This window comes from Catharus ustulatus, chromosome 3 (genome assembly GCF_009819885.2).
Source record: "Catharus ustulatus isolate bCatUst1 chromosome 3, bCatUst1.pri.v2, whole genome shotgun sequence".
In the NCBI taxonomy this organism is placed as follows: Eukaryota; Metazoa; Chordata; class Aves; order Passeriformes; family Turdidae; genus Catharus; species Catharus ustulatus.
In genome coordinates this window covers 52,028,969-52,055,513 of record NC_046223.1, presented here as the reverse complement: position 1 = coordinate 52,055,513, position 26,545 = coordinate 52,028,969, and the positions used below count along the sequence as shown (strand labels likewise).

Below are 26,545 nucleotides of genomic sequence, written 5' to 3'. Positions count from 1 at the left end.
ATAAAGTAAAAGCTTTAAGTTGCTTAAACTATATAGCTTTAGAAGTTTATTATTTTTTGCTACTCAGTATAACTAGGGCCCCAAAACCTTATCAAATGGGGAATAGATAAGCTTGTAGGCCAATTATCTCTAACCATATATGGTAAAGTTGTTTCAAGTTTGCCAGGACAGCAAGACCTGAGACCCCAGCCTCCCCCTTCAAGCACCTGGAAGACTACTGCCTAGCAAATGAGACCACGCATGGGAACAAAGAAGCTGAAAGAGATAACAAATCCAGGAAACGATTCCAGATAAAAGGGGGTGAAAGAAAGGGAGATTTGTGAATTGCTGGAGGAAAACGGAATTGTAACGGGTTTTCTCAGCAACACCCAGATCTGTTGGCTCACTTGTTATTGCCTGCTCTAATTATAATAAATTACTTTTAATTGACTACTGCCGATTCGCTTCAAATTTACTACAGAGGCAAGCAGCAGAGGGTTCTTCTGTGTCATCCACTTCTCTGGCCCAGGGTGGCCTTGACTTTGAGAGGTTAAGGTGCAGAATTACCTGGCACTGGGGCACTGGATGTGAGACACAGGAACGGTAAGGTGGCAAAAATTGCAGTCTCCATCCTGCTCAGCAGACTTCAGTGTTTTGAAGTGCATATATATATTTAGGTTATTCCCAAGAAAGATAAAGCCTCCCAGCATAAGTTAGGACTCCTCCACGTGTTATGAGTTCAGTGTGCTGTTTCTGAAACACTCCACAGGGCGAACACTTCGTGTTTCTTAAGAAATGGGGAGAGAGCACAAGTCGCAACATGACGAGCTGGACAGCGCTTTCCAAGCGGCTGGGGCTGATAGGCATGGCCCAGCACCAGCACTTAAAACACAGCACTAACAAAGCCAGAGCGGGCAGGGTAGAGAACAACGTCCTCTCCACTGCTGGAGCCGTCCCCAGGCCGCAGCTCCGCGGCTTCACCCTCCTCCCCTTCCCGCGGCGCCCCCCAGGCGCTGCCCGGCCGTGACCCGCCGCCGCCCGCCCCCGCACAGTCACTGCCGGGCATCCCGCCCCTTCCCGGCGCAGGCGCCGCACGGGGCGGGGCGGGCTGCAAGCGTGCGGAGAGTGGCGGGGCCGTCTGCGGGCGGCCTTCGCTCGGTGCCCGCTCGGTGCCCGCCGGGCGCCATGTGGCTGCTGCTGTCCCTGCTGGCTCTCGCGGCGCTGCCGGCGCCCCGCCGGGCCGCGGCGTCCCAGGGGGAGCAGCCGGCCGCAGGTAACGGGCGGGGCGGGGCGAGGCGGGGGGATGGGGCGGCCAGGCCGACCGAACGACCGATGGGCAGCACGGGTCACCGGAGGGGCGGCGGCACCGGCACGGGCCGTGCCGCGCCTTGTCCCGGACCCCTCCGTGACCGAGCGCCGCCGGGGGGCCGCGGGCCCCGCGTGGCTGCCGCCGCCCGCTGCGGGCGCAGGGAGCCGTCAGGGCCCGGCGCGGGGTGGAGGCCCCGTTCCCCTCTGCTGTGCCGGGCCGGGCTGTCCCGCCGAGCCGACCCCCGGCCGAGCTCTCTCGGAGCTCAGTGCAGGCTGTGCCGGAGGCCGTGCCGTGCCGTGCCGTGCCGCAGCGGCGGCGCGCCGGTGACATCAGCCTGCGTTACGGGCTTTGGTGTATGCGTCGGGCAGGCCTGCTCCGCTGTGCTTTGTGGGCACTGCGTGTCCAAAGAAGTAGAGAAACTGGGAATTTCGGTGCGAAAATGGGAGTGGGGAGTGTAAAGAAGATATCGGGATCGCGGCCTGGAACACGCACATTTAGGCACAGCGCTGCTGGGGAGGAGGGGTGGCTTGCCAGCGAAGAACAGCGTTGCATCTCTGTTTGCATGGAGTTTTGGCGAGTAAATTAGGAAAGAAATAATGAGGCTTACTAAGTTTATTTTAAACTGGAAAAGTTAATTAAAAACAGAGATTGCGATCTAATAGTCAAAAGGGAGCATGCATTTAATTTTTATTGGGACTATTGAGAGCTGGCTGTGTGCCCAAGTGAAGTGACGGAACTTGTTTGCCCCTGAGCATGGGCCACACCATGCTTTGGAAATCTGCTTAGTTTTGTCTGATATGGACTAGCAGCGCTAAACATGGCAATCTGCCTGCATTCTTGTCACTTAATGGTTTGTGTTTTGAACATCCAGTTCGTTTGACTTGGTGTCTGATTGTAACTGGCAAACTTTGCAGAGAAACTTAGCTTTTTTCCACACTGGATCAAAGATTTTCTTGTTTGCTCCAACTTAGTCTCTTTTAAGTGCATGTTTTAACTGCTAGTAAAATATACCCCTTCTACATTGTATTAAGCATTTTTAGGGTGATAAACGCAATACCAGTAAATATCGTCAAACAAACCTGCTATAATCCAGCCTAGGCTGCCACAACAGTTATCTCTGTAAGCATAGAGAGCTGTGGTATAGATGATATGGCACGCTGCCTGGAAGCTCACGCTCACTCTTCTGCATGTGAGTACAGCAAACCCTCAGCTCAAAGGAGCAGAATGGATTTTTGAGTTAGGTTTTGAAAACTCAAGCAACATTTTCTTGGTGACTTGTACTCAGCTTGGTCACAGCCACTACAAGTGAAAATGTACTTTTTTAGTGAACAAAAGCATCATGAAGGGAATTCTGATTGATAATTCTGTGTATTAGTTGAATGAAAATGCTAGTTTTATATGTAATGACTAATAACATGTTCTTTCTTCATTATAATATTGATGCAAGTAGATGTGCTGACCTGCAGGGGAAAAATTAAGGTAGAAGGGGAAGTCTGAAGCATGTTCATAATGCTGTCACATATAGACTAGCAGAATGGGTCAGGTTGGAAGTGACCACAGTGGGTCACCTGGTTGAACCTTCTTCTCAGTCATCCTAGGGCACATGGCACAGGATTGCATCCAGATGGTTCTTGATTATTTCCAGTGAGGGAGACTCCACAGCCTCTCTGGACAATCTATTCCAGTGCTTGGTCGCTCACATAGTAAAGAAGTTCTTCCTCGTATTCAGGTGAAATTTTCTGTGTGTTAGTTTCTGCCCATTGCCTCTTGCTCTGTTGCTTAGCACCAGTGAGAAACTGTATTCTTGGCTCTCCTCCTTCAGATACTTGTAGATATTGATGAGGTCCCCTCTCGGTCATCTCCTGTTGAGACTGAACAGGCCCAGCTCCCTCAGCTTTTCTTCATAACGGAGATGCCCCAATTTCTTGATGAGTTTTGTAGCTCTCTGCTGGACCTGCTCCACAAATTCCATGTCTCTCTTGTACTGAGGAGCCCAGAATTTCCATGGCAACAGTTATATGATTTTTTCTTTTCTGTCAAGTCTTACAGGGTTTTCAATGTGCCAGCAGCATAATGCAAATATGAAGGCTGAGTGTGTAATGAGGAACTGTTCAGTCATCTTCATCTTTCATTGTAGAACACTTTTCCTTAGAAAAAGAATGAAGCCAAACAGCCCAGCAGAAGTTGGAACACCACCTGCATTTCCTTCAGCTGGGTGCCTAACGTGCCTGCATTGGTAGGCGTCTGACTCCACAGTGGAATTGGGCACTTATTGATGGGAACTCTCAGTGTATATTTTAGTATTGTGGAAGACAAGGTCTGTGGTCAAGGTGAAGAAGATTTAGAGGCTGTGGTGGTGGTTCAGGTGCTTACTGCATATTGTAAGCCACATTTCCAAGGATGTGTGTAGTTCATTTAGGCAGCTGACTTCTATTTTGTTTATAGTTCAGATTATTAACATTCATAACAATTGACTGTCAAGCTGCAAACAAAAAAAAATTAGATGGTAGAAAGTGCTGAATTAAATATCATTTATTGCATCTATTCTCATCTATAACAAAAGGGATGAACACTCATAAAATAGGTAAAACAATATTTAGCTTGTATTATTACATCTTTTTTTTAAGTGTCCATCTTGTGCAACTTGCTGTGGTTTTTCTCAAGACAGTAATCTCAGTCTTCCATTCCTCATAGAACAGCTTAGAACCTTATGGAGATTTTTTATCATAAACAATGTTTAAAAGCTCCACAGAGAAATGTCAAACCTCTGATCCCTTAGAAAATAAAATTCTGTTATCGATAGAAGCTATAAAAATGCTCTGTATACTGTATATAATGTTTATTCATTATACTTGGGAAATAATTTAATTTCAGTAAATATTTCAAAAATTAACAGCTTTAAATTTTACACCAGTCATGGAACTAATTTAATTTGTAAACTAATTCCTTAGTGAATTTGAGGTCTTTCGAGAACTTCTGGTAGAACCTTCTGCATAAATTGCTGTTACATGCGTTAATTTAAGCTTAATTAATTTGCAGTAATTTTTTTAAGGAAGTACCATCCAGGTATGGGAGTGGCATTACAAGAGAAATGCATGTCCTGGGTTTCTTTTGGAAGGATAAATTAAAGTGGGTGAAGGCAAGCTCATACAAGCGTTTTCACATACGCTATATGGCTGCTTCCACTTAAAACCAGTCAGGTAGCAGGTACAAAATTTCTTCATCACCTTGCTGCTTGGTGCTTGCCAGTCTGCCAAGCTCCCAACCAAGCACAGCCAACAGGGAGCTCCCCTCCTGTCAGCAGTCTGAAGCAGGATAAGAGCAGGAACTGTTTAACACTTGGCCTGCCAGAAGTGCACAGAGAGGGGACCATGCTAAACCCAGGTGTGCTGCCTTGAAGGGGAACATGGCAGCAGGAAGAACCACTGCTCTGACAGACTTTTCCCATTCCTTCCCAAGGCATATGCTTGGTGCTCCTGCAGCTGGTGGTGAGCAGTGACCTCTTCCTGCTTAGTTTGGTCCTGTGATGCTGGGCATTGCTCCTAACTCTCCTCTAGCCCCCATGTGGCTGAACTCTGCTTGTAGTGCAGGCCAATTTTGTTTTATGTAGAATAGATTGAAGTGAGGATATAAATGATTACAAGGACCATTTTGTCATGGTTTAACCAAACTCCAGGCAGCTGCTTGTTCACTCCATTCCAGCGGAACTGGGGAGAGAATCAGAAGGGTAAAATTTTGCCAGAGAATTCATGCATTGAGATAAAGGTAGTTTAATTGGGAGAGCAAAAGCCACACGCACAAGCAAAGCAAAACAATTAATTCACTGCTTGCCGTGGGCAGACAGGTGTTCAGCCATCTCCGGGAGAGCAGGGCCCCATCATGGGGAAGGATTGCTTGGAAAAACAAACACCACCAGTCCAAATGTCCCACACTTCCTCCTTCTTCCTCCCACTTTGTCTTGAGTGTGATACAATACAGAAAGCAGCAATACCCTGGCCACTTGCTAGCCCGTGTGTATTGCCATGCCTATTAACAGAATGTTCCCAGGCACAGTGCTGTGAGGTGATAAGCAGTACAGCATACAGTGAAGGCAGTGAGCCCTGGGCTCGAATATACAGTCAGGAAAGCAAGCCCCAGGGCAAGCACAGGAGCCTGCTCATTACTAGCTAAACAGTACTAACAATTGTAAATTCAGTCTAGTACTTCCCAGTCAAGTCTGTTACCACAAACCCTTTGAATCCCAAGTTGGGCACAAAAAAAAAAAAGAAAAAAGAAAAAAAGAAAAATATATTTGGCCTTCAGAGGTAGACTAAACTCTTTATGTGTTATTTTTTATCCTTAGCATTGACTTGCTGCCTTCTGAATCCATCTTTCCGTGTATTGATTGCCTTTTTGCCACCTTTTTTTATAATTGGGTTTTTTTGCAGTGCATATGGCAACTGAATGCTGGAGAAGCATTCAAAGGTAGTGCAAGTTTATCTTTTTTCCTTTTTCTTCATTTTCATAGGTGGTGAAAGCTACAGAGAGTAACTGGTTTGTGTTTGTGAAGTCATCAGAACTGCTACCCTTTCTGGGTGCAGTTAAAGTGGGTTGTGTGAGTCCAGGTTCCCCATGGGCCATTTACATTAGAGTTGGATTCAATGATCCTTGTGGGTCCCTTCCAACTCAGAATATTCTGTGAATCTGTGAGCTGAAGCAACTGGGCTGGCACAAGAAAGGCACACCTCCCAATCAGGGGCCCAGAAGGGACCAACTGATTACTGTTGCAGCTGTCTTTATGAGTTGACCATGATTCTGTAGCAAAGTTCAAGCTGTTGTCCATCTTGACCTGTTGAAGTGGCTTATAAGTATTTTTCCTATGATGTGTCTCTTGGGGATTATAAGGATTTGTTTGTTTTTAAATCCAAAAAAGGAACAAACTTTCAAAATACATTTTTACTTGTTATTTTTTCACAGTTTGTCTTTTCAAACTTTCAGTTTTTGCTTTCAGTCTGTAAATGACAATAAAAAGTCACTTATGACTTGAATGAACTTTTATGGCTTTTAGGGCTGCTGTAGTTTCAGGTAGCTGTAGCATAAACTCTGCATTGTGGATTCATCAGGCCTTGTTCTGTTTTGTGCAATATTGCACTTCAGTTGATTTCCACTTGCATAAGCAGTGCTGACAAATCCCTCTATGTATAGAGTAATGCTAGAATGAGGGAAGGAATTTCAGTCTTGCACAAGATACAAGTATCAGCTTGAAAGCTGTCTCATTTTTACATCTCGGAAATGTCCAGTTCATTAAATTAATTTTTGCTCTGGGCAATGCATTGCCAAGGCTCACTGAACAGGTAGGACATCTACATATATACAAAACATTAAATCCCCTCTGTATATGCTTTAAAAATAGATTTTATTGAGTATATGGCTGCTTCAAACTTGTGTTTCATCAGTACTTTCCATAGGTGGTATTGTTCAGGAACACTTATGTAGTCAACAAGAAAGTCAAGTTTCAAACTGGTAAAGAAATTTTTATGTCTGTATGGTTTACATATGTCTGACCCTGCTGAGATTTGTGAGAGATGTGCAGTGGTTGTTTTTGACTCGGGGAAGTGAATTTATAAAACAAGTTAGACTTGTTCTTCACAAATTAGGTTTGTCTTGTAGGTTAAAACAAGCATTTTCTGCCTTGATGATGTACACTTTTGAAGCAGAACTGCATCATATATTGTGTGCAAGCAGTGGCGTAGTTCTAACATTTATCTGTCTTAGTCTAAGAAGACACAGCTAGGCACACTTGTTTATGTTACTCTGAAAAAACCCCTCCAAACCAACCCAACATCCCCCTTATTTCTTAGCAGCCTGAAATCAAGCAGCAGCAGATACTTGCAGTAAAACAAGTCTTTCAGTGGAGTTTGGCTTTTAATTTCCTCCTATGTGTATTTCTTTCCTGTCAGCTATGCAAGTTTTCTGAAGATATAAATGTCTACTAAATGTTAAATACACTGGTTAAGATAATTGCACATTGAGAAGGTGCTTGATTATGTATATGCACATTTATGTCCCACAGTAGTCACACCTGATGAGATCATCAGTATGGCAGCAATAGTTTGGGTTGTTTGCATGTGGACAAATAAGTACATTTCTATCCAAGTTATAAACTGATGCAGGTGTGAATTTGCTGAGATAACTGTGTGGCTGTATTCCCACGTCTGTTCTCTGTTTAATGCTAAACTTCCTGTGGTCATGCTTATCTTTACTTTTACCTTTCTCTTAGTACTACCTTTGCTTTCCAAAATTTCAGTTCTTTATCCTCAAAATACAAGCATGTTCAATTTCTTCTGGCATGCTTAAAAAAGATATATCTGATTGGCCTACCTTTGCCTCCTGGTTTCAGGCAGATTTGGGAGGAAACTTCCAAAGAGGTCCCTCTAGAAAGTAGATTCAAGCAGCCCCTCCCCATACTGGTTCGGAAAAAGATTGGAGAAAAGTGGAAAAAGCTGTTTACTTAACAAGCAAAGTATTCACAAGTATAAAAAATGAATAACATTAGACAATAAAACCTCCTGCTGTTCTGAAGACATGGCAAATTAAAAAAGTCCTTGTCATGGGATGTAGCTTGGCTCGCTCAGTCTCTGATCAGTCCCTCCTGCACTGGGAAAAACCATGTCCCAGCCCCAGTGGGCCATAGGTGTTCTTCTGGGTTTTTGGTCCAGAGCAGGGCTGAGCAGTTCCAAGAAAAAGAAAAGCCACAGTCTGGGGACCTTCCCTGCCTCAGCTAGCTAAAAAAAGCTAATTAAAAGCAAAGGAGAGCTCTCTCCTGCTGTCCCTGCTGCAGACAACATGGTCCATGAGAAGGAAAGCTGAAGCTCTTCTCTTCATGTTTTTGAATACAACCACCCCAGACATTCCACTGCTTCTCCTTCTCCCCCTGCCCTTCACTCTCAGATCTAGTTTTAAAGGTGAAAAACTTATTTCTGGGCTAAACAAGCAAATGGGGATACAATTCAGGATCATATAAGTCACCCCAGGACAATTCCTTTCTTCTATGGGTGTAGAGCTGTTTTCTGAAGTTCCTTTTATGTTGTTCTACAATGCACATACACATTTAAATTTCTGTAAAAAAATTGTTCCTGCTGTTCTCTGTTGGCTTCTCAGCAGCCAGTATTACTGTCTTACAAGGCAAGGTGAACTGCAGATGGGAATCACTTTGAACTGGAGGCAAACTAGAACTTGTTGAGTTTTCTATGTCATGCATTATGACATGAATTGCTGATCAGTTTTCTTCTCTCTTTCCATACCTGCTGTCTCACTGCTTGAATTTGCACCTTGAGTGCTGCTGCATTTATGTTTATTATCAATTAAAAGCAATTTTATGTTTAACTATTACCTTCGTGGCACTAACTGCTATCAACATCTTCCACTTGTGTCTACAGAACAAAACAGAATGTGGTGAAACATGTTTAGAAAAATGAAAGCTTTGTTATGGATTAAGTTTAACAGTGTTCACATAAAGTATTATGGCCTTTTAACTGTTGGTATGCAGAAATGGCATCCATAAACACTAGACATTAGCACTTTGAAAATCTGAAGTGTCCTTTGTGGTCTGCACTCTTGATGCTAAAGTGAAATAGAACTGTGGTGTCCCCAGGCACTGTCTCTGAACTGTCTGGAGACGAAATGATTAGAACTCAGCCAGCCTTAGTAAAGGAGGTGTGAGCTAGACAGTGAAGACCATTTGTTTAGCTCCCTCTGCAAGGCCTTGCATGCCTTGAGAGGGTAGACAGCACCTCCCAGTTCAGTATCATTGGCAAATTTGCCCAAAGTGCATTCAGCTCCTGCATCCAGCTCATTGGTAAAAATACTGAACAGAAAAGGCCTAGAACTGGGACCCAGGGAACGTTGGTGGTGCCCAGCGGGTGCAGCCCCATTCACAGCAACCCTTTGAGCTCTGCCCTTCAGCCAGTTCTTCACTCAGTGTGCTCTGAGCCTGCATGTGTCAACTTGTTTGGAAGAACACGGTGAGGGACAGTATCAAAAGCTGCACTAAAATCCAGAAGTACATCCACTGTCTTCTCTTTACCCACTAGGCAGGTAATAAATCAGTTAAACAGCACTTTCACTTTGTGAACCCCTGTTGCATGTTCCTGGTGATTATATTGTTCTTCCAATGTCTTTCGAGAGCACCTGGCAGGTTATGTTAACAGATCTGGTTTCCTGGGTCTTTCCTCATGCCCTTATTGTAGGTTGGAATAGTGGCTGGCTTCTAATCAGCAGGGACCTCCCCAAACCTTAGGCAGATGATGGAGAGGTCTTACTGTGACTTTTGCTACCTCCTTCAGTGCTCTGGGGTCAACCTCTTTTGTTAAGCAGTTTCTTTTGTGTAGTAGTACACAAAAGTTAAAATTTTGTAAGGCTGGCTAAAAACTGAATATTTGAAGTAATGTTTGTGTGCTTTGGCCCATCTGTGTGCTTGACACTTTTGTCAACTTACCTTTTTTTTTTCTTGTGGTTGTGAATTTGATGATCCTTTTTTTCCAATAGCTGAAACACCACTCTTGTATGTATTAAAACATAAACCACAGAAACATTTGCAGAGTTATCTAGATTACATCTGTCAAACCTCTGTGGTCAATAACATATCTCAGCCTCTGTGTATTACTTTCAGTAATGTGTTACATTTGTGGTCTCGTTCTCAGGATGTGAAAATGGTTTACTTTCCCATCAGAGCAGGTCAAATTTGAGTTCCCTCAACATGTTGTAAAAGCCACATTGAGAATACTAAGGATACCAAACCAGACACTGAGAGGCTGAGTTGTAATAGTTAAATTTGGTTGAGTGACCTTCATTTCTCTTCTCTTCCTGAGTGTCATGTGTCAGCCTTCAACAGTTACAGGATCCTATAATTTTCCTTCCCCTGCAGCTGCTCCCTTGCTTATCCCTATTGTGGTTGCTGCTTAAAACAGATACTTGCTGCACATGGCAGACTGTCGGTGTTGCTTCTTATTTTTAGATTGCTTTACTACATTACCTCTGATGTTGTTTGTTAAGTGTACTTTAAATGAGTTCCTTCAAATGGAAAATTATAGCTCCAATGTTCAAATTCATCACAAATGTTTGTAGTTTATTTTGGTCAACACAGCTTACTGAAAATACTGCTGGAATGATAGAGGTATCACTGTTGGAAATTCATAGGGAATCTAGACTTTCCCTAGGAGGCCTGTTGTATTTTGGCCTTGATACTCCAGCTCTGATACCATCTCCCAGCCCATCCACTCCAATTCAATTTCTGAACAGCAAGAGAAATCTACAGGAACTGTGCTAATCTCCTCTAACTTGAGTAAAGTCTTACAACCTGTCTTGCTGTTATAGTTGTTAAAGACCAACACAGGGATATAATCATCACTGCTTATGGACCTGATACAGGCTGCCTGATGGACTTGCTTTCAATGTGTGTGGGTTATCTGACATTGTTGCAAAGAGGACAAAAGCTGTCTCTGCAGGAGAAGTGAATAATATATCAGCTTACAGGGCTCATAGGTGTTTGTACTGGTGACAGACTAGCTCCTTAGGGGGAAGGATTTGTGATTTTTATGTCTAGCATGTTGCCTTTTCCAAATAATTTAGAACTATACTTGGATGTTCTTGTGTTTGTGAAGATGTGTTTAACAAAGTGCAATTGTTCTCTTCATTTTAGTGCCTTTACCAACAGAGATTGTAGTAACATCTGAAAATTTCAAAACCGTTTTGCATTGGCAGTACCCACCTGTGCCTGAAACTCCTCATTTTATTGTGGAAATCAAGCCTTACAAGTAAGTTCTTACTATTTTGTTATTTCCTATACCTGGTATTCTCTAGAATCGTATAAAAACAGTCTATGGTAAATTCTTTTGTTTCTGTGTGGTGAAGTCACGTAGGGTGGAGATTGCCCACGGCAAAATTTGTCAAGTAATAGGATGGTTGAGTTTGGCAGGGATCTCTGGAGGTCATCTGGTCCAAACCTCTTGTTTGAGCAGGTCATCCATGATTATGTCCAGCTGGCTTTTGAATATCCCTGGAGGAGGGGACTCCACAATCTCCATTGGCAATCTGTGCCCTCACAGGTCCTGGCCACCCTCACAGTTCATCGTTACAGGCAGTGTATTATACAGAACTGTGCAGTTGAAATTAACTATTAACTATTACTTGATCTGTTTTACAGTTTAGGTAACTACACGAAGGTCTCAACCTGTGTGAACACTACAGCTCATTTTTGTGATCTCTCAGAGGAAATATGTGACCCTTATACATCTCATTGGTTTCGAGTTAAAGCTGTTGTTGGGTCACAACAGTCTGAATTTGTTGAAACAAATGAGTTTATTTTGCAAAGGCTTGGTAAGTTGAATCTAAACTCAGCCTTGTAACTTTTTCCAAAAATTTAGACAATTAGTAATTACTCCTTTTGCTCTGTTATTGCATTGGGTTTGGGAATATTTTAGGAGGCCAGGATGAAATGAAGTGTGATGATTGCTTAGTAGAAACTTCATTGTGTTACTAGTTCTTCATGTAAATCTTTTGGGCTGCCTTGGAAAAAATCAGTCTTTGACATCAGTACTGTAAAAGTAAGTTTTGTGTCTACAGTGCAGTGTGGAAGGCCCTGGCATTGCATGGGCAGTGCAAGGAAATACAACAGAGTCAGGAAAGACAGAGAGGCTTGTTACCGTGCTTGCTCCATTCCCAGCATACAGCTTTCAGGGTGCACCTGCCTCTGAATCCCTGTGGGATTCTGTTTAACTTGGGCTGTGCTTTAGCTAGGACTGGAATTTTGCATTGCTCGAGCTGAAGGATTCTTTGCTTTCTGCTATGATTCCATTCCCACTCAGTCCTATGACTTGAAATAGTGGCTGGTTTCTAGAGTTTGACAAAGGGACACAAGTTATGGTAGTAATGCTCAGTGTGACAGTTTCCAGAAAATTGGTAGCCGTGTATGGGGAAGAGAAACAAAATGCTTTTCCCATTGAACAAGAAAATTGTGTTCAGTTAGACCATTAGACATGAAAAATTTTCATAGGCTGTTGCCATGGGAAATCCAAAGTTTCCAAATGGTGCTTGTGGTGAGATTTGTTTAGCTTTTCATATAGCCTTTGTTTCAGTGCAGTATTGTTTTTAACTTAGGTGATTTATGGTGGGATCTAGTCAGGAGGATCTTGTATTTAGTTCTTGTTCATGTGTATGTTTAATTGCTGTTAGTTTTTTCTGTTATCAGCTTAATTTTTATGGCCTTATGTGTGTAGGAAAATTAAATTGCTTAACAGTGAAATTCTTCATGGACAATCTGTTTCCATTTTAGAAACTGATTAGTTAATGTATCCAAATCCCTCCATTACTTCTAAGCAACTGAGAGGTCTTACCTCAGCTATGCAATATTAACAGCATGAAAATAAATATGTAATTCTTCTCAAATCTCTGATGAATTTTGGAAAACTAACTATAAATACCATGTTATGTTAAAAGCTTTGGCCTAACAGCAATGGTGTTAACGTGTTGCAGGAAAAATAGGACCACCAAAACTGAATCTCTCAAGACATGGTGATAAAATCCTGGTAGATATTTACCATCCTGTATTCCCTCTTTCTTGTATTGAAGACATTTATTCAAAGCTTCAGTACTTCGTGACTGTTTGGGATAGTAAAAATGAGGTAGGTTCCAAAAATAACATTTAAAATTAAAAGCACTTGTTTACTTTAAATGACTGTACAAGGGTTTTATGCCTATGACACATGGAGCTATCAGATACCATGAAAGCAGTTGAACATGTAAAATGTTGAGCATATTACAATGAGATATGTGAATGAAAGGTCTGTATTTTAGTTGTCCAAATGAGTGCTTACCAAAAAATTAGATTATTGCATTAGCTGTACACAAGGTAAGTGTTACTTGATCACATGCTGCTGTTTCTGCGTATGTGCCAAAACATTGGTAACTTAACTTGTGCCCCTCTCACTTGTCTAAAGAGACATTTTGTTTAAGAAAATTACTTTTCAAGATGTTTATACCAGTTTATTTAGCAATCGTGGAGGGTGAAGGCAAGGAAAATTACAACAGGTGTGTTTACTTAGTTTTTCATATGCATCCAGGTACAAGCTTTATAAATGTGAATCTCTACTATGAACAGCAGAAATTTTAGCTGCAAAATACCATGTTCTGATCAAATGCAGCATCTTAAGGTAGCCAGTAAGCTGATGGTCACACAGCTTTTGCAAGGCATATAGGTGACATAGGAAACACATCTAATAGTGTTTTAACATTTTTGGAAGTAGTGAAAGGTGGACTGTAACATTACTGTAGTGAGTCAGATGATATAACATATCTTCCAATTTTTTTTCAGACTGAAGAATTCTATGAGGACAACTGTACAATGCATAAGTGCAGCCTCAAAATCCCAGTTCCTACTGAGAGTTCCACTTACTGTATTTCAGCAGAAGGAATTTTTGATGATCTGATGGTTGGCACTCCATCAGAGGAGAGTTGCATTTCTGTGCCTTTCAGCCAGACATTGAGTAAGAGGATTCTAATGCTATATTAAGAACACATTGAATCTGAAGACAGATCTGATCTAGCAAGTATTTGATGCTTGGGATGCGTTTGGGAGAATAGAGAAAGTAGGGAAAGCTTAGTCATTCTTTTCCAAACACACTTTGACAGTTCTGACTTTTACAAATTGTGTATTTTTTCAAGTGACCCTAAATTTTTTGGGGTGTTTTCCCAGTGTTGCTGGTATCACAAAACCTATTTTTTATTGCACATAAACACTGATGTAATTAAAAAATCACAGATGTATCATTCTCTGAGCTATGTGGTTTTCATAGTCATTGTCTCTTCTAGCAACTGGCTTTTTGCTCAACCTCATCACTGAGGATGATGTGTATAGACTTTTAACTGGAAGCAAGTATTAACTTGTGGTCATTAAAATAAGATATTAATATATTTTTCCTAACTAAAGAGAATAAAAGGCAGATAGTGATGCAGATATATATATACATATATCCCCGAACCTCTTACAAACATTGTGGTTGTACTTCATCATGGCCTGTAATTTCAGCAAAGAGATAAAATTGATAGAAGCAGTTTTCTTGAACACACAGGAGCAGCTGGATGAGGGAGAGCATTAAGGAGAGTCAGACTGGTGAAGTCCTACTAGTAATTGTTAATTATTCTGTGTTTTGGAAGGTTTCATGTGTAGTTATGTCAGTTAATATGCTAACACGCAGGAAGTGTACAAATCTCATCATCTCCATCTGTCGCCTCTCAGGAACAAAAAATTAGTTGGAAAATTCCTTTGTTTCTATAAAAATGTGATTATGTATATATAAATTGAAAAGCTTCTGTTATTCTAATTTTTATTTTCTCCATATAAGTGTTATGGATTAAGTTTTCCTGAGTGAAAAAAGGTAGTAGATTGACAAATTCACACATTACAGTGAAGCATTCTGAGCTATTACAATTTCTGAAGTTGTTCTAAATGGTTCAGCAGTGGTTTGTTTTTCCAAAATTCCTAGTAGATTTTGCTTTAACTCCTTAGGTACACATCATATCATCATTCTGTGTGTTGTTATTGGGATCTTGACTGTAATACCAACAGTGTATTGTGGCTGCAAGAAACTAAGGAAAAACAACATACAGCTGCCTAAGTCTTTGGTAAGTTCTGTAACTACTTTATCTTTATGCCAATCTCTTGGGTTTGATTGGTTGAGGTTTTTTTGGCTTTTTTACCATGGTCTCTTAGGTGCTTGGAATTTATGCCAGTCTAATATTCTGATAGCCTTTGCAAGCAGATGCCTCTTAGTTTTTTAGGGCTAGACTTCAGTCGCTCTAACTGAAGTGGCAGTAGTTGGTCTAGTTTGAGAACTTGGTCATTAAAATCTCAATGTGTGCTTACTTAGGCAGGTTTGTGTTCACTCTACTAGCAGAGACACAAGACCACTGAATCATTGGCATGAGAAGACACTTTTTGAGGTCATCTACCCAAAGCCTTTTGTTCAAACGCAAGAGCAGGTTGTGAGCAAAGCCAGATATCTTTTGAATACTTGCAAGGAAGGAGACTCCATAGCTAGTGTAGGGAATCTCTTCCAGTGTTAAACCACCCTCACAGTTTTTCTTACTTTCTGAAAAAATTCCTTGTGTTTCAGTTTCCTTTTCCTTTTTCTCACAGCATAGGAGCTGTGAGATTCCTTCATTGAACAGTAGTATTGGAATTCTGCTAATTGCTACAATTTTCTTAATAATGTCCAGAGTTAGAGGAGAGAGTAATAGTTCTGTAGGAAGAGGCAGCGGAAGTCTGCTCTCACCCTGAGCAGTCTCGGGGAGAGAGGTCAACAGCTGTTCCATCTTAAAAACTTCCTGTAGCCATCCCTAGGAAACAGAGTGGCTGTTCCTTAAAGAGCAGCAGCACTCCTTGGTTTCATGTCAGGCAAGAGTGGAGTATCTAAGAACTACTGTTGTAATGTTCTCCTGGTGCTGTGTTAGTGACAACGAATGAACTACCACAACTTCAAAGAGCTGCTACCTGAGGCAGTAGTAAACAGAAATCACAGCAAAAGTATCTTCTCAGTGAATCAAGGAAATCTCATTTATAGAGGGAGTAGACAACCATCTTCGATTACATGTTCTTCAGTTTCAAAACCATTTAAAATAGTCAATGCACAAGTTCCCTCTGGAACCTGCATTCTTTAAAATAGAATATCAGGAGGTGAGATTGCTCTGACTAAATGGAGTTATCCAAGTCAGAGGTGGTCCGTAAGTCCACCAACTTGTGCAGCACAAGATTATTCATCTTGTTCTGAAATTATATGCGCTTTTAGTCAGACAAAATGCTTTCTAAAATTCCTGTTTTTTTCCATGGGCTGTGATGGAGTCAGGGGATTAGTTTGGAGGTAACCATTCATAATGCAGGCTTTAAATAATCAGATGAGAGAAACCTCTCTGACATCTGCAGCTTGGCCCTGCTATCAAAATGCACAGGCCTGTGGAGACACTGGAGACCTTCTCATCTACACACCAGAGTGTACTTATCTGATTATATAACTTTGTGTCCTTTGTAAACACAACAGTAATTTCTGTGATTAAAAGATGGCTCATGCAGGATTAGAGTGCTGTGCTCAATGGATCCATAGTTATTTTGGCTTTCTGGTACCACTGTGATATCCCATTTAAAGGATGAAGAAACAGAATATCACAAATAGGATGTGTGATCCTTAACACTTGTGAGCTTCCTGATGCATGCTCCAACTTCATGCCTGAGCTCACCTTGTAGAAACTCGTGTGTGCCCATACTCTCATTTTACTGGGCTAGATGTTACCTTGTGGTTCCTAGGTTCCAGTATGGTTCACATGCTACATCATATTTTATTGCTAAGGAGCTGAAGGAAGCCTATAACTGTTTATAAATATTGTTAGCTAGGTGGTCAGGCACTGAGATAAGCTCCCCTGGGAAGTGGTCACTGCCCAAATCCTATTCAAGAAGCTTTTGGCCCATGCTCTGAGATGTGTAGTCTAACTCCTAAGTTGCCCTGAGTGGTGTCAGGAGGTAGACTCTGATTCTTGTGGATCCCTTCCAAATCAGGATAATCTATATTTCTGTCCCTTTCCAATGAAGTCTCTAATGACAAATATAAGTTGTAGACCTCATAGAGGTAGTTTCAATACAGGTAATAGGAATACTGTGGGAATGTAAAATAAGTGATCAGTAACTTAACCAAAATTATTTTATGGTTCATCATTTAAAGTAATGAACAAACAATTTAAATAATTAATATGAATGATAAGTTTAATTATATGACATCTCTGTAGACTTAATGGCACTTGGAGCCTATAATTGACCTTTGAATGTGTACTAGGTGTTTCTTCTGGTACAGGTTATGATCATTGTGTTGCCTTACCTGAGCTTGTCTAAAAATAAAACATCTAGGGAGTTTTTCCATCTGTTAAAAGGCTGGGCAAGATTTCCTAACTTAGGACTGCTGTTTTTCAGTGATGTCCTTCTTGGCAGCGTTAAGTAGATGCTAAAACAACATTTGAGCGACTTCCAGAAACTTGGAATTTCCCAACAGAAAGAAAAATAAGAAAGAGTAACCATCAAACAGCTACCTTTGCAAGTCTTATGTACTCAGAGAAAATTAAAACAAATAATTGCCAAGTAGGGCTCCAGAGCTTTTATATTGTCTTTTCTATGCTGCTTGAATTACAGGAATTACATCTCAGTCATGTCTTGGTCCTATTCCACAGTGCAGCTGTCATTTGGTATAGGGAATGAATGATTGTCTTAATCAGAAAACATGTTTGTTTAAATGTTTAAATATCATTATGAACAGTAGGATCCTACCAGGAATATGCGTATGTGAAATGGGATAGATTCCTTTACAGGACTTCATGTTAGTCTTCTGCCTGGATCAAGGGAATCTGTTTCAGCAGTTCAGCTGTAGTCAAAACTTCATTTATCTCACAAAAAGTATTACGGGAGGCTGTCTCTTTCCACCCATCTTCAGTCTTTAGTCATTGCAATTTGTCCTATGGTTATTCCTATGCTAGATTTTTGTTCTAAGATTTGTGATAAGGGCTTACCCACTTTTAAAGGAATCTGACCATAATTTTCTGATATGCTGTGGGCATTTGTCTCTCTGCTTTAACTTCCCTGTCTTTTTCTTCAGTGTCTTTTGTCTTTGGATGGTGGCAAGTATTTTTGTAGAAAACTTCTACTCTGTAAGAGAGAAGTGAAAGACCACAAAGATTTTTTGCCATCATCCTAAGATTTGAACTCGAGTTCTCAAACACTACTTCATTAAATGTACACCTGAAAATAACTTGGAATTCATAGGTGGATACATCATTAGAAAAGGAAGTTAAGAAAGAATTTGTTAATTACCTTAACTGCTGTGGATTCCTTGATTTATCTATGTCCTTAAGCCTTTCAGCAGTGTGATCTCCCAAGTATGTTGAGACACTGAAAGACCTGAAAGCTCAGGTGGTGTTATTTGAGACAGGAAGTTATGTGAATACCTGCACATACCACAAAATACTGCTGATCATCTTAAGATCACTGGCTGTCAGTTTGCTACTATTAGGTAATGTGAATAAAAGAAAAATATTAACTTACTTATAGTAAATACTTCTCTTCAAATAGCAACCGTATCTTAATTACACTTGTTACTTAAGATCTTTTGAAAGTTACTGTAATAAACATTCAGTTACTGTAATAAGATGTGTTTATTATCTTTGAAGCTAGAAACAATTGCATGAGTTGCTGAGTTGTCTAGTAGTCATGACTCAGTGACTCTTAAAAAACCTTTGGTACCAGGAAACACATGGGAATTTTTTCTTCTGATCGCTTCCTTCTTTCATGAATGGGAATAGGAGTGTCTTGGTCAGAAACTTGTCAAGAGAAAAATGGGTTTCATTTTTTGAGAAATCTTGGATGTAGTTATACAGAGAATATGTATTTTATTTCTAAGTATTGCCAGTGCTCACTGTGAAATGCTGGACCTATGTAGAATGCAAGGTGATCCCTTAACACATTTTAGGACTGTGATTTTTTTAGAGCTGTGTGAAAATCATAAAAGGATTTTCAAACAAGAACTAGCTGGATTTTGTTTTTAACTTCAGTTTAGCATGTACTGGTATGGGGAAAGATGGAAAGCTAAAAATGCGGGTTTTGACCATGGCTTCTAAATACTTTGTTGTAATTCTCATTCCTCAAGTATTCCACCTTACACAGAGAATTACCTTCTCTTGTCACTTGCTGTGTGATTATTTGGAGTCAGATTTTTGCTAACCCCCCACCCCAAAAAACTATAGATGCTGGTCCCTTCAAGATCAGTATAGCATAAGTACCCAATATTTTGGATATATATCCAATATACCTGTATAAAGAGATTCTCAAAAAGTACATAAATCCTTTAAGGTGTTCTTAATGTTTTCACTATCTACCCATTATTGATTGTAATCTGTTACTTGCAACTAAGTTTTAAGCATCTGCTTCTCATGAATGAGTGGTTTCCATGAATTCTCATGGAAATTGTTCTGAATATTCTTTATGTAGTATTCTGTTCCATAACAGAAAATAAAGATCCAAGTTATGGTTGAGTGGCATTCAGGTTGTCAGGAGCCACCTGAATGTGCTTTTCAGTGGCAACCTTTTGATTCCCCAAGGGATTGCCTCACTTAAGTGATTTTCATACAGCTGTTTGTGAAACTAACTTAGATGACCAATAACTGCTCTTCAGAGAGCGTATGCTTGACTTGTGGTGGTGTTTGTTGTTTGGCTGGTTGGTTTTCCTAAATTGCAATGCTTTTATTGGTCCAGCCTTAACCACAGAGTAGCATCAGCAGATATCAGGCCTATGGAGGGATAAGATAATGGGACTGAAGTGAGAGATGAAGGGAATTTCTAATGAAGTCAGCACACTGAAGATATGAGTGTAAAGCTGCAGTCTTACAACCTTATAATCAGGGAAGACTCTTGAGAAGCACAGTCAGATTGGATCATCTGGTTTTGATGGCCCACTCAGTTCTTACACTAGTATAGACTATAGACTAGTGTAAGACTTTATGCCTATTTGTAATTTTTCTTAATGTTATTTTGCTTCGTGTTTCCTCCTCTTGTATACATTTCTTTCTTCCAAATTTTCCTCCATGTGAATTTTCAGGCAGATTATTTTTTTCAAAGTATCTGAAAAAACAGTGATTATGTATTTTATTAACAAATTAATGGATTTATACTGCTTGATATTGTGTGATACACATACACAGTGAATTATGAAATTTGTGAAAGGACACTACTAACTCTTTCTCCCTAGGCATTCTGTTATCTTTAAGGAACACCATCAAATAGCTGAAAATCTACTTAGTTTTTCATGTGTATGTACTCTTGAAAGATATTAAAAGAACCAAAACACCTAAAGAATCTAAGCAACCTGAAGGTATATTATAATTGTTTAAAAGAAGCTGGTACCTTGACCATTGAAAGAATTTAAATGATCAACCTGTGAAGGGACTTCAAAGTGGAACATCAAAGTTTGTTGCAGCATTGACAGACTGCTCAGTGGCTCTGTGAAATAAGTTGGGAGACTTCAGCATAGCAGTGGTTACTGGGTATGTTGTTCATTTCCCTCCTGGTTGAGACAGGTGCCAGAAAATACCACAGCCACTGTAAGTACTCATTAGTTATAGAGTGTGAAATTCTTCCCCAGCTGAAGAGTATTACATCTTTTTCTTCTTTTGCCATTTTCCTCTGTGTTGGAAACTTCAAAATATAGTTGGTGACATGAAATGGATTGATCCTTGCAAATATGCTTGCCCAAAGAAAGCATTTTTGAGATCTTGCATACAAGTGTTACTGGAACAGTTAATCTCATGGACATAGGCCAATGACCATGCCAGATTTTAATTTTGTAGTTATTGTTTATAATGATGCTAAATTAGTTATTATGAACTTACATATTTTTCCAACTTTCTAACACAAAGTTGTCATCTTTTTTTTTTTTTCCATTTAAGGTCAATGTGATGAGAAACCTGAACAGTGGTGCTTTACTGGGACCAAGATCAGAGGGGAAGTATTTGTCCGTACTGTCAGGCAACTCAGAGTTGCCAGTGAATGGTGAAGTAATCTTGCTGGAGATAGAGCCAGAAGAACAAACTGTTAGTCCTGGATATTCCTGTGATGAAGACTCTTCTGTCCCTTCCCCAGAGGCACCAGCCAAAGCAGAAGAGGTGCCTGTGCAGGAAAACACAGAGGAGGTCTCTGTTGATGCTGATGAACAGAATTCCAAAGTAAAAGAGAGTTACTTCATTTCTAACAGTAACCAAATGGATATATGCAGTGCGTCTTCAGGGTCAGAGATTTCTAGCACAGAAACGCAGCAAACAGCCATTCAAAGCAACTGCTTCAAGTTTTCTGGCTATGACAAGCCTCATGTTCCAATAGAGGAGTTGATGATAGATGTTGGTGAAGAACAGCCTGTGAATGCTTACAGGCCAACTGAGTAGCCAGGATAACTGAAGTGCTTAACCACAACTCAGAAAGAACAGCATTACTGAAGGTTATGGAAAGTCCAGGTTAAATTGTGAACATCTATAAGTTGTACTTGTTCCGATCAGTACACAATGAAAATAATACCTGAAAATGGCATAAAAAGTGTGGGGGAATTTCATAATAACCACTTTTTGAAATGTTTTTATATATCATATAACTCATTATTTCCTATTTGAAATAGTGCCATGTTTTTTAATAGTACTCTATAGAAAGCATACCATCAACTATAAAACAGCAACTGTACCATTATTCACTTCTGCTTCAAATCCTGTTCAAAATTAGCTCAATGTACATAATGTTTAAGAAATCCTTCAGTTGATAGACATGCAAGAAATGTTTGAGAGTTTTTACCATTATTGGAGGTATCCTCTTGCTTACCTTTTTCTTTTGAACAGTGTTTTTATATTAAATTAAATGCTCCTATTTCTTTTAAATAAGAGTGTGCCTATAAGCTCTTCTGTATATCTGTGGAATTTTCATTCCATGTCTAAGAAGTAATGGCCATAAAATAAGAACACAAGAAGTTCACCTCAACATGAGGAAAAACTTCTTTGCATTGAGAGTGGATGGCAGAGCACTGGAAGAGGCTGCCCAAGGGGAGATCATGGAGTCTGCCTTTGAAGACAGTTGAAACCCACCTGAGCTTGTTCCTGTGCCACCTGCTCTAGGTGACCTTGCCTTGCCAGGGTGTTGGAGTGCATGATTTCCAGAGGTTCCTTCCAGCCCTAACAATTCTGTGAAAGTAACAGTTATTTGTACTCTGTTAACTTCAGTACAGCAGCACCCATTTGGATTACCTAGTGGTGTGAGTAACCTTGTCAGAATATTGCTGACTGATCATCACTGGAAAAAAAAAAGTCCAGTGGGTGGTTTCACAAATTCCTTAGATAATGTCCTCAAAATTCAAAAGCCTGGTTTCTTCTGGGACATTTTTTCCTAATTTTTAGAAAAATATGTTCATTAAACAGAAATAATTAGAACTTCTTCCAAGCATGTTTTCTAGAAGGATGAAAATCACTGCTATTTCCCCCCTTTTAATAACATAACTCAGGAACTACACAAAATCACCTTCTAAAAATACGTCTCAAGACAATAGAAAAATAGTGTGATTAAGTTGTACTTCATAACTTTTATTGTCATTCTGAATTTTGTGTCCTAGGGATCGTAGTTTTGAAAACTGAGGAACAAGAATTTTATATTTTTATATTTGTTTTTTTTCATATTGAAATCTATGCAATCCATTTATTTCCCTTAAATGAAGATTTGATAGGTATTTTCTATTTGTAGGAAATATTTAGAACCATTATTAATGAAGTTTAGTTCAGGAAAAAAGAACCCTTTACGGGTACAAGTTGGTCTGTTTACATAAAATTGTGGGTTTGTTTTAAAAGAAATTTTTATAGGATATATTAATTGCTAGCATGTTACATTACAGCAGGTGGTTTTAAAGGAAAACCAGTGTCATAATACTTCTGTCCTTAAGTTTCTCAGTGACATGAGTCACTTAAGGTGAAGTTAGTTTATACAGCAGTTTCAGGAGTGCTTCTGTTTGTATCTATCAATATTGACCACACAATGGTACAAAAGATTTAAAGACAACAGCTATTTTCCCCATCTCTACTCACAGGAAGGTAGCAGATTGGTTAGCAGGGTTTGATAATTTTAGGAAACACTAAATCAAGCAGGTGAATTTTGTAGTTATGGTGTCATGGAAAGCCCAGTTAGTAATTGTTAACTGGCTGTGATTTGTTTCTGCATTATATTCAAACATGGTGAGACCCCCTAGCAACTTTTTCAATGTTGTGTTCTGGATTGAGTTCCTAGAGGACAGTGCTTAGTGACTTACTGCTTAGGATGCACTAATATGTAGGTCTCCCCATGGCAGAGGTGCATAAAATAACACTTTTGGTGTTATGAGAAGGCTTTTTGAAAATCAGTATTAATTGCACTTGAAACTTCAACTAAACTGACTTTCCAGGTAATGATGTCGTTCGTCACTGAAGCTCCTAGCAGGCTGTCTACTGGAGTAGATGAACAGCTGTGTCTTATGCAGAAATTGGAGTTGATGTAATTTCTTTCTGAGTTTAGAGGTTTTTTTGATTAATATGAATTGCAGTAAATAGCTCAGGAATTTATAAATATCAGAGAAGTGTTGAACTTAAACTTGGTTCTGAAGGGATAAAGAGAGCATTAGAAACTGTGAAGTTAGTCTTGTTTTTTGGGAAGAAGTTTCTGACCAGGCAATTTGCTGAGTATTTTCTTTGCAACTGCTCAGAGTATTTAACCTTTGTGGTTTGTTTTCCTTCTGTCAGTATTTTTTGTCAGAAAAAAGAGATAAAATGTTAATGTTGTCCAAGAACATCAGGAATTAGCTGTGGCAGTTGTTGGATTTGATGTATCTGCCTCAAAACCAAGATTCTGTCAGAAGCATGTAGTTTTTTGTTTTGTTTTTTTAAATTAGATTTGCATTCTTAACAGTGCATCAGGAAACGCTGCTGCTGTTAGAACTAAGGCTCAGCATCTTAGATTTGTGTGAGCTAAGTGTTTCATTGTTCTGGAAGATTTTCCTTTGCTGACACACTGGAAGGGGAATGCAGATAGTCACTCTAGTTTTAAAATGTGTCTATCTCAGGTTCTTTTCTCTTACCCCTGCAATACAATTACATTGTACATTGTTCTGAATCTTTCAAATCACATGGAGTCAAATGTCAGTAAAGGGACCCAGCCAGGAGCTAGGATATCATTAAGAATGGTGATGTTAAGATCAATAAGAAATGACACAAAAATATATCATAACATATGGGAGAAATTTGGCATGGCAGATAGTCACATGTACTGGAAGGACACTGTTATTTTAGAAGCTGAAAATCAAGAACAGTGGTATGAGTGCTTTGTGTTGTATCACATATATGTACAACAGACCTGCTCTTGAAATAAAACAAGGTTAAATGTACTTTTAGATCAAAATTTCTGAACAGTAAATACAAAAGCCACTGAACTAGCACCATCCCTGCAGTTTGTCTTCTGTGTGCTGCATACTTACCTAGTGGCATAGTAATAGTTTAGATGTTTAAATTGCTCAGGCCAGCTTACAGCTTTTGTAACTGTGAAATAAAGAAGTCTAAGGGTGCACAAAGCACAGGATTCTTTTACTAGCTGTGACTAGCTAAAAATGTGAGGCCACAGTAAGAGAAGATGTGTTTCTGGGCCAGTAAGCTCTTACCACCAGTCCTATTTTTTAGCAGTTGCCCATAGTGGTATTGAGAGCCTAAGAGTAGGACAGTTCATGGTAATAATGTCTGTTTGGATACAATCTAGCAGCTTGCAGTGTGATGATTTCTTGGGTTGAGAATGGAAATGTCTTTCCAGCTACAGCTAGTTAGGCTTGCATTTGCAGTTCTGTAACAGCAAGTATCTGACCAATGTGACTGGGAACCTGTCTGGTAGTGTTTATCTATACATTTTCACCTAGTTGAATGAGTTTCATTGATTAATATTCTTGTGATGAAGTAGTTTGCTTGAGCTTCTGAATATTCATATATAGCACCTTGATCCAGAATATGAAAGTGCCTAACATTTATACATTGAAAATAATTTAATATTCATGCCATCTGCAGGCCCATCAGCTACGCAGTATGATACACTTGCAAGGTTTTGCTGCTTGAAACCTTTTCAGCTGATTATTGCTCTTGTCCTAGCTGCTTAGCACTGCTCCCTTCCTCTTGCTTGAAGATTATTTGGGTGATGGTGTAAGACTCCAAAACATTACATCTTGTGAAAGCGACCTTCACAAAACTTTGACCTCATACCTGCCAACATTTCTAAGAACTTCTTTAGTTCTTGTTCTTGAGTGGGCATTATAATTTTTACTATTAGTTCTGCAATTAACAATGAAGTACTGTGGCAGTACTGTGTGTGGGCACAGAAACATCAAATCTGCTTTTGTGTGGTTTTCCACAGAAGTCAGTAATGTAGTTAAAAAAAAATTGTCAAACCTACTGACATCTGTGGAAACAAGACAGCATGTAGAGTCCCAGTTGCCTGGAACAGACTCGTGCGTTTTTATGTAATCCTTCACTAGAAGATTGCAGAAAAAGAAACTTGCATGAGAACCTGTTTTTCTCAGGGTTAGGAATAATCAGTTGGGCTGAAGTGGTTCCATGTAAACAGTTGAGTATTAATAAGTAAGAGATGTTGACTTGGTTCAAATTAATAGTTTCAGCACATCTTAAAGAAACCATAATACAAAAAGCAAAAACACCCAACCACAATGACAAACCAAATACAAAGCACCTTTTATCTCAGGAAAAGGTGACTTGTGTACATATTTTATAGTTCAGTCCTTTAACTATGAAGTTCTTGTTTATGAATACTTTTTCTATATTATCTTATCAGATACCGGGCTGAAATCTATAATGAAATTCCTGTAAATACTCCTTATATTAAATGTTTTAATATGTAAATAAAAAAATCTAAGAAGAAAAATGTGTATCCTTGCCTCTTATATGACTTTTTAGCTTTTGTTCTGAAGACTAAATGTATTTTTGAAGCTCTCTCAGTTCATGTTACTTACATGGTGTATACCAGATCATTATTGAGAATCCAAACACTATTTGGGGGAGATGTGTGTGGCCCATCTGTCTGTGTGGCTGTGCAGCCACTTCCTGGATCCTGCTGACCATCTTCATCCTCAGTGTTGCAATTTCTCTTCTGTCATTTGGTGCTGTTGATCTGCAGTAACTGAAGTCCAGTCCTATTCCTTGAGCCTGGGGATGCTTTCTTATGTTCTATTGAAAAATTATAGGCAAGGATCAAATGGTCAAACCATTTGAATGGAATAATTGCTACAGAGCGAGGAAAGCTGGCCTTCCTTGGAACTTGTTACTGATCATTAGAAGTTTAAATGCTCACAGAAGTCTTATTTGTGTGATGTTTTAATTTCTGCTGTCCAGCAACAGCTTGGAAGAGGAAAAGCATTACAAGCAGAGTAAACCATGAGAAGGCAAACCAAGAGGTTCTGCCTGCCAGCTTGCTGTGTCTTGTAAAATTAATCCTGCAGTTGTCAAATCCTTGCAATGTGCACAGTGCAGCACTAAGATTGAAACAGCTTTTTTTCTGTGCTAACATCACTTGAAACCTTATCTCCCTTCAAAAATACCCTTTCAAAGAGAGTAAATACAATCCTTTCATACTGAAAATAGAGAGCAAAA

At 39.8% G+C, this 26,545-nt stretch overlaps 1 protein-coding gene across 2 annotated transcripts; it reads left to right on the top strand.

Moving 5' to 3' along the window:
* The first annotated feature begins 1,149 nt into the window (after positions 1-1,149).
* IFNGR1 (interferon gamma receptor 1) lies at positions 1,150-25,820 on the top strand. 2 transcript variants are annotated; one of them, XM_033055227.2, is made up of 7 exons: positions 1,150-1,252; positions 10,968-11,082; positions 11,472-11,644; positions 12,800-12,948; positions 13,638-13,809; positions 14,832-14,947; positions 20,798-25,820. In XM_033055227.2, exons 1-7 carry the CDS (start codon positions 1,165-1,167, stop codon positions 21,287-21,289), a joined length of 1,305 nt encoding a protein of 434 aa, XP_032911118.1. In that variant the 5' UTR covers positions 1,150-1,164; the 3' UTR covers positions 21,290-25,820. The 2 variants fall into 2 exon arrangements, with proteins under 2 accessions (XP_032911118.1, XP_032911119.1); XM_033055228.2 differs by lacking the exon at positions 1,150-1,252 and adding an exon at positions 1,629-1,719.
* The last annotated feature ends 725 nt before the right edge of the window (positions 25,821-26,545 follow it).

Bases quoted from the DNA above. Each gene is read 5' to 3' on its own strand.
- IFNGR1 (XM_033055227.2), top strand. From the start codon at position 1,165: ATGTGGCTGCTGCTGTCCCTGCTGGCTCTCGCGGCGCTGCCGGCGCCC. The intron at 1,253-10,967 runs GTAACGGGCGGG...TCTTCATTTTAG, and splicing joins GGGGGAGCAGCCGGCCGCAG to TGCCTTTACCAACAGAGATT. The intron at 11,083-11,471 runs GTAAGTTCTTAC...TCTGTTTTACAG, and splicing joins GTGGAAATCAAGCCTTACAA to TTTAGGTAACTACACGAAGG.